The sequence below is a fragment of the Cibotium barometz genome, chromosome 49 (genome assembly GCF_041138505.1).
Source record: "Cibotium barometz isolate CiBa-2024 chromosome 49, ASM4113850v1, whole genome shotgun sequence".
NCBI lineage: Eukaryota > Viridiplantae > Streptophyta > Polypodiopsida > Cyatheales > Cibotiaceae > Cibotium > Cibotium barometz.
The window spans coordinates 36,235,322-36,244,099 of NC_141094.1; the positions used below are offsets into that span (position 1 = coordinate 36,235,322).

The 8,778-nt window shown below is 44.4% G+C and overlaps 1 protein-coding gene across 1 annotated transcript; it reads left to right on the forward strand.

Moving 5' to 3' along the window:
* Positions 1 to 654: 654 nt before the first annotated feature.
* On the forward strand, positions 655 to 1,188 carry LOC147610539 (AT-hook motif nuclear-localized protein 26-like). Its single transcript, XM_086786583.1, has one exon. It carries the CDS (start codon positions 655 to 657, stop codon positions 1,186 to 1,188), a length of 534 nt encoding a protein of 177 aa, XP_086642709.1.
* The last annotated feature ends 7,590 nt before the right edge of the window (positions 1,189 to 8,778 follow it).

Below are 8,778 nucleotides of genomic sequence, written 5' to 3' on the forward strand. Positions count from 1 at the left end.
GGGCTGAGTCTGCTCTTGCCATGAAAGAATAGAAGAAGCGACGTGGCGTGATGTCGTTAACAAGCATTCCACTTGGCATCCACGTTCAGCTGGGGAGGGATATCTAGGCGCTCATCTACCATAGCCGATTCTCCTCTTTACCTGTTTTGCAGACGCTTTTGCAAGCGTTGGGTAGCTTGTCTTGCACGCTTTTTGCAAACATCGGGTAGCTTATCTCGATGCTTTTTGAAGTTGTTTTTAGCATGACTAGGAGGCCTCACACCCTTGGTCACTTTTGTGCAAGGGTGTTAGTAAAAAGGCCATCCAAAATAAATAGTTTCTACTAACTAATGGGTTTCACTTGAAGGCCAAGGTATTTTGTAGGCCTTTCAAAATGACGGCCAAGGTACTTTGTAGGCCTTCAATTTTGACGCGGTCAACATGTAATCATGAATGATCGCGCGATATCTTGTTTAAAATATTTGATCGTCCTTCATCCTCTCCATTCCCCATATCCTACCCTTTTAATGCTATATATTACCTCTTGCATAGTAGCACTTCGTGAGTTTGATATTGTCTTGTAGTTTACTTTACTTAATCTTAATTAGGCCACACCACAGAGTTGTGATCAGCTAAGCGCTCTCTCTCTCTCCCAACAGTGATCCCACCAACGATATGGCAAATGCATCAGATGAAGAGAACAGTGGGAGCAGTGATCCCATCAACAATATTAATCAGGGGCCTAATCAGGTAGCGCTGGCAACGACAGGCCGTGAGGAGGGAGGAGATAGTGCAAATGCGCTGCGAACCCATGTCCTGGAGGTGGCCAACAGCTGCGACGTAATCGAAAGTGTGGCCGCCTTCGCGTGCCGGAGACAGTGCGGCGTGTGCATCCTTAGCGGCAGCGGAACAGTCACCAACGTCACACTCCGACAACCTGGCGCAGCGCCTGGTGCCACAATCACCTTGCACGACCGCTTCGAGATCCTTTCGCTCTCCGGCGTGGTTCTCCCGCCGCCAGCCCCGCCCGGGGGGACCGGCTTAACCGTACACCTAACCGGCGCCCAGGGCCAGGATGTGGCTGGAAGCGTTGTGGGCGCTCCGCAAGCGGCGGGTCCTGTGGTGATCATCGCTGTCTCTTTTCTAGATGCGTCGTATGAACGCCTGCCTCTAGATGATGAGGAGGCGTTGCCCGCCATTGGAGCTTGACAATCTGCAGCCATGGTAGCAGCCCCGCAGCTTATTATTGATCCTCCTTCCAACACCAATAACACAACCAATGGCAACAACAGTCCCAACTTCCTCACCAATTATCAAATGCCAGATGTCTACGCTTGGGCTGCTGCTTCAGGAACTTATAACTACAAGCTTCTCCTGCAACACCACCACATTACCTCCTTGCTCTAAACCTTGTGTGGTTCTCGGCCATATCCAAAGCTCGTCTCTAGGCCTTGTTTGAAGTTTATACAACACACACACACACACCCCACTTGCTCGACACCTTGATACCCACACTTCACACTTGAGGCTCATTTATTCTCTTCTCTTCTTCTTTTTTGGTATTCAAGAGACTCTATCTATGCTTACTAGATGTAAATAATTCCAACCTTTACTTGAGGCCTTAAAGATTTTACTATTGATCTCATTTGGCATGTGAATTTCACTTGAATTGCACTTAATTACCTAGTCTTCATATGGCTTGTATTTGTACTTGTACTCACCTTTTCAAGAACATCTTCTACAACTTGATTCCTTGAGGTTATTCCCATTTTATATTTGAGGAACTTCACCTTGATGACATGTCACTAATTAGATTCTCTCACATGACATTGGTATTTTAATCTTGTCGGCTCGGCATTAGCATGTGAATCATTCCTAGCATCACTAGAGTGCATGGAGTAGGTGGTGGAAAAGCTTGTGGGTGTGGAGCATGTGGACACTACAATAGGCCACAAAGTGATATGGGGAGTATCATCAGTGTATAGCCTATCGATGCGGCACCCATCATTACCTCGTGACCGATCACCACCTTGGCTATATGTATAAATGAAAGGTGGTGTTTTATCGATGCATAGCCCACTAGTGTAGCACCCACTACCACCTCATGACCCACCCACCAACTCACATGTTTGAAGCATGAGGATAGATAAGCAGGCGAGACCTAGCATGAATTCGATTTGAGCTCACACTCAACATATCTCCACCAATAGGGAAGCTCCGAGATGAATGTAGACAAAAGCTTACCCTTTAGAAAATGCCAAGGCCTATCCCTCCTACTCTGTCTCAAGTCGCCTCATCTATGACAAAGTTGGAACCTCCTAAAGCTCATCAAGAGAGCTCTATGCTCTCTGCATAAGAGAGAGAGAGAGAGAGAGAGAGAGAGAGAGAGAGAGAGAGAGAGAGAGAGAGATTATGACCATGCATGCCCAAAAAATTGGTTTCTCTACCAGCACATGAAGAAGTTGTCTCTTGTTTGTTGTGTGTGGGGCCTCTCATTATAGGGATGACTTACAAGCAAAGAAAGTTTTAGTCAAGGTTTTTAGACACTTTCCTATCTTACCTTAAGAGACAACATATGTTCAAGCGCAAGTCAATTGTATAGCTCATGATGTGGCACACCACTCATTGTCAATGAATGTGATATTAAGAATTTGAGTAGATTGTTAGGCATGATTGTTAGGCATGTGTACATTGAGGTTTGATCACTTGAATCTAGAGAGAACATTGTCACTTTGGGAATAGGATATTGAAAATTTGAGCACATTGTTCAGCATGTGTTCATCATTGAGGTTTGATCGTGCAAGAATCTAGAGCGAACATTGTCACTTACATCTTGGCCTATCTATAGACGGAGATTTTGGGGCTTTTAATTAGCGATCCACTAGTAAAGACCTACAAGAGGTAGGAAAGATTCCTCATTTATGACCTCAACAAATAGGCAACATGGTGGTACTCTAAATGCACCATGGGTACTAAGCAAGGTTGAGAAATATTCCATGAAGAAGGATATAGTTTATTTTTTTGCACTCCAACTAGTTTTATGTCTCGTACTTGAACATAATGAGGCTAGTGATTAGAGGCCTTCTTGACATAATTTATATTATAGTGTGCATTGGTCACTAGGCTATATAGTTGGGATTGTGGCTCATTTGTGAGAGAGCTCATGTGTAGAACTCTACCTTGGAAGAGGGGCTTCCCAAGGGACACAATTTATATTATAATGTGCATTGGTCATTGGGCTACATAGTTGGGATTGTGGCTTCTTTGTGTGCGAGCTCATGTATGGAAATCTATGTTGGGAGAGGGGCCTCCCAAGGAACCTAGCTTGTGTTAGGCCACTAGTTCTCACCATACTAGACTAAGTGGCATTCATGAGAGGACCAGAAGGGTGGGACCTATATGCCTTGTGAGTGCAAGCTTTCTAGGGTTTCTTTGACCTTTCTAGATCAGGGGTGCCTGACCACAATATGTGTGTGGTTTCTAGCCTATTAGTTAGGTGGAGTGCTTTTAAACCCATTTACTTCCCCTTGTTCATGTCAATATGTATTGTGATCGGATGCACGTGTGTTTGTATAGTGGCTTGGACATGCTTCTCGATAATATATTAGTGATATGGACCCAACATTATCTGAGGTAGTGTAGAGACTAACAACAGAGGTCAAGCACATGAGGTTAAAGGTGGAGCAGATGAGAGCACAGATGGGGGAGCAAAGACAGAGGATACATGAGGATGCCACGAGGTGCCGTAGGCCCCATCCATAGAGATGAGAAATTTTTTTATAGTTTGGTCGCAGTAGTCGAGGAGTGTGCTAGTGACCGTTATCTTGGCACCCTATTTCCTCGGCCTCCATCAAAGATTATAGCACGACAAAAGTTTGTTGCACATGCCTTGTAGATTCTACATGAGGGAGAGTGCTTATTGTTTTTTTATAGCTCCTCAATGCGACATGGGCATACACTAGGATATGGTCATTTCTTCCACCTCTTTTACATCTCTCTCAAGATGACTAGTGTGATGAGCTATATGCCTAGTCTACAATATGGCATTGACCTAACTACCTATCATTTTGGGTACTAACAATATTTTCCCATGATGAGTGGATATTGATTGACAAATAGGGAGGATAGTTTCTTACACAATGCAAGAGGACTTGCTAGCTATTTCTCATGATTTGGGCATTGAGACCCTCTTGATGGACTTTATGGAGCAAATAGAGTTGGAGTGGATTGAGATAGAGTTTGAGTAACTACAGGCTCTTCTAGATGAGTGCAGGCACATGACATTTGAGCATGTTGGGGTGGTGCTTGTCCTAGTGGCACATTAGCCAAGACTTATCAACATAGAGTCATGACCGTTAATAAGAAAATTACATATGTTAAGTGGGAGAAAGGTGTGTGGGACAACTTTAGTATGGCTAAAGAGACAAGCGATACTACAAGCATCATGAGACATAGAGGCCCAAATGCATCCTGGGGGGCGGTGCAAACAGACGTACTACCACATGCACCCAAGGTGGAGTCTCCACATTAGGATTCTACTATTGCCTAGTGAGACATAAGGGCTCCATAGGATTAAGATTGTTGCATAGATGACGATCCAAATTGGCTTAATTTGGATAGTGATAGTGACTAAACCAAGAGTAGCTGGGTTAGCACTTACTTTTCTAGTAATTATATGTTTTTTTATACTATTGTCAGGTGACTAAGCTTAGAGTAGCTGGGCTATCACCATTAGGTTGTAGTTTTATATTTTGTCCTATGTTTTATTCCCTTATTTTTACACATCATACCATTTTAGTTCCATAGAAATGTATCATTTCTCTCTCCCTCTCCCTCTCTCGCTAAGGCACACATGCACACAAACATTCACACACAAAGAGTCATACACACACACACACTCACATGCATCTACACAATGCACACACACACACACACACACACACACACACACTCACTCACATGCACCTACATAATACACACAAACATTCACATGCACACACATGCACAATTTATCCAAACATGTCTTTTCTTTACCTATTATTTTGTCTCTATTTGTTTGGTGACACTTTAGTTTTCACAATGTAACCAAATGTGCTTCAATGGGACCTAAATTTTTAAGCGTGAGGGAGAAGTCCACATATACGAACTTACAAAGTTTGGTCACCACATCACAGCACATGTAAATGCAATGTCCATGCCATTTGACTAGTTTTGAATTTGTTGTTGCCTTAGAGAGACCCCTCAAAATTAGGCTTTTGGCTTGCACATTGCAACTAAATGTGTTGAGAAGGTAATCAAACTTTGTAAGAGTGAGGCTGGGGTCCACTGATACACACTTTGAAAGTTTGATCACCATTCCATAGCACCACACGTACTTAGAGTTGGCTCAAGTAGATGTGGCAAAGTTTAGATACAATTGAGGCTAGTGCTTTGTGGGCGAGTTGTGGTCGTGTAGTTAGGCACGATCGCCTACTAGATGAAACCACAGCTTGATAGAAACATTTTGGGAGGAAAATTGTCATGCCTCATCATTTTCAAGAAAGCTTTGCACAAGAGAGTCACAAGAGGAGTGTTTCTTGAGCACGGTGCTTTCTTTCTTGAAATGAACTAAACAGAGTTGTATTCTCAGATTTTAGCATCATTTCCAGATCTTAAAATTAGACAAAGGTCATTTGAGGGGTGTAAGCCTTGGTTTGTAAGGTAATTCCATGCCCTGCTCTAGGCAAGCTGATTGTTGGAGTACTCCTTGGTGGTGAGCCTTGGAAGGATTTTTTATTGGCCCAGATTTCAACATGCACCCCAAGCCTTAACCGTAGAGTACCATATGGATTTTCATAGAGATACAGGCCCCAAATTTACTCTAGCTTTTGAGGACAAATCTAGAACCAGATTGGGATCATCTCAACCTAGCCCTTAGACAGTTAAGTTTGACAGCCTCAGAGGAGCGACCTCGATAGCCTTTCGTCTAGAAACCCCTAATCCGTAGACGTAGTGGGCACCTGTTAGGGGCCTGCCCAAATGTATCATGAGGCGCCTTAAGCATAGGACCAACCACATCTCTTGGAGATTGGATCACACATAGGAAGTTACCCCCGTTGGTTGTTGAGAGAGGTCTGACAGGGGTTTGAGGTAGACACAGGCTCAACATTCACATCGACTTAGCTATCCCTTAGGATTGGTTGACTCCTATCCTGGAACCAACCCCCCGAGTGTGTCTAGATGTGTTTACTAGACATGATATTCTCATGGTGGTCCACACAGCAGATGAGGGCAGTGGTTTGCTTGCTTTTTCTATTGGATACCATGGTAGAGTAGAGAGATCCGAGTTTTCCTTAGAGGACTTCAAGGGCTGTACCTTGTAGAGAGTGAGGGTGATTGGCTTTTGGGAATGGGGATTGCACATAGAGCCACCATCGGCCAAGGTGTATAGAGAGAGATTATCGCAACTATGGATATGGAATTGCCGACCTCTCACGCGCCTATAGTGCGACCCAAGAGAGGACTTGGCATGACACCACCGATCGAGAGGAGACTCTGGATGCACCCTTCTTTGCATATCCTCATGGCTAGCCGCAGGATCTAGATGCCAGGGATTGATGGCACCCACGCAGTAGCAATTGGCATTCACAAGGCCTCTCACAAAATCTCCTTTCAGATTTTTGGAAGAGAGGCTATGGGATAGTTTTCGGCCTAGAAAGATCACCCGCTTTCTTTGGCATGACACCACCGATCGGGAGGAGACTCTGGATGCACCCTTCTTTGCATATCCTCACGGCTAGCCGTAGGATCTAGATGCCAGGGATTGATGGCACCCACGCAGTAGCAATTGGCATTCACAAGGCCTCTCACAGAATTTCCTTTCAGATTTTTGGAAGAGAGGCTATGGGATAGTTTTCGGCCTAGAAAGATCACCCTCTTTCTTTGGCTGATGGCACATGGGAGATTGGCAGTTGGCACTTAGCTAGCAATTGGAGGTAGGCTAGCAGCTTGCGTGTGGTGTGGACACCACCCTCACGAGTCTCGACAACAATTTATTTGGGATTGCCCAAAGGCTCAGTAGATCTAGTAGCAGATTCTCCACATCTTATTTGGGATTGCACAAAGGCTTAGTAGATCTGGTAGCAAATTCTCCACATCTTCACTATGGATAGGGCCTCAACCCGGATCATTACATTGGGAAGTATTACTTGGGCCGCCATAGAGGTTGTGGTAGTCAGGACTTACGAGGAGGATGGGGGAGGGCTAGCCCTTCAAATCTCTCACCATAGAATTTTGTTAGTACCTGTCCCACAAGCCCACCTATAGAGCAATGGCAACCAGGCTCATACTAGAGATGGGAGACTTGTAGTAATGTTACAGCCTGGCACAATTAGTGAGCTAGATGTTGTGAGGCCATCAAGGGTACCCATACTCCACGTGTTGAGGCCATCAAGAGCTTTTTTCTTGACATCATTCATACCCTTCACAGTTGGTGGGGGAAGTTTTCAGGATGTTATGACCACATATGGAAGCAAAGGGAAGCTTTCTTGAGGCTTTGGAGGCCTAGCTCTTTTCTCACAGATAGAGGTGGTGAACCCACTTGGCACTACAGACCACCTATGTGGTTGTTCCCTCGTACCCCTATATCAGATATCCTTCTCACAGAGCGTCCAGCCCTGTATTAGATAGCCTTCTCCTCACAAAGTGGCCAGTCGGAGAGAGAAGAAGTGTCTCTTCCCCTTATGATCATGTGATTCACACCCCATACATGAGGCAAGTTTGTATCTAGCCCTTCATGGTTGTATCTGGCTCTTTGTGGTTGTTTCGCATTAACTAATAGAAGGATAATTTTTGTGTAAATAATATGATAGCCAAAGTGAAAAAAATCCATAAGCCATGGACTTCAACTAAAATGCAATGATCCTCAATAAATACATAACTCATAAAATATAAACATCAACTAAGTACAATGTAAATGCTACCCTAGCTAGTTTGAGGTTAAGTAATGTAAGTGAGCTAACCCAGCCATTATGGGTTTAGTCACTATCAACAAGCACCCAATCAAATTTGTCATCTCTGACTCGTAGGTCGATGTGTATGCTAAGGATGCTGCTCACGTCGAGACGAGCAGGCTCTACCGACTAGTGCTGCTACTGCGGGGGTCATTGAATCTTTGCACGGAGGTTTGCCTCAAAGATAGGATCATAAATTGGTGCTGGTGTACTTGGGAGCACACGAGTCCCATAAGTTGCTACATCCCTCTCCCTCTCTCGATGTCATGCTACTGTAAGACATCTCTATCTGTAAACCAAAAATCTATAATCAATAATGGTTTGCGTCTGCCACTATGCATGCAAGTTCCTCTACTCTAAGGACACACTGCTCATATGTAGCAGCACTGATGCCACCACCATCACTCGAGGTGCCACTCGGACTAGCATCACCCTCAAGCGCATGTGCTCCACGCCACTCTCTTGGACTCTCTAGTATTCGTCAAACTCATGTGCACTCCACTCAATCTCTAGAGGCACCTCGGGCTCTTGAACTCTAGCATCGGTGTGGCATCAACTCCTAAGTCACTAGCTAATGTACAATCTAGAGGCCTACCAGCTCTAGCATCGACTTGAGTGAAGCTTGGGTGAAGATTGTCAATGTTGATAACTACGTTGATAGAATCGGGCGCGTGTATTTTAGCATTTAAGTTCGCGTGTATATTTGCATTTATCAACGCGTGTATAAACGCGTTTATATACACGCAGTAATACACGCATAAATACACGATAATATTTACGGGGTAATACTCGCTATTATACACGGATA

Coding starts and splice junctions, on each gene's coding strand:
- LOC147610539 (XM_086786583.1), top strand. CDS start 655: ATGGCAAATGCATCAGATGAAGAGAACAGTGGGAGCAGTGATCCCATC.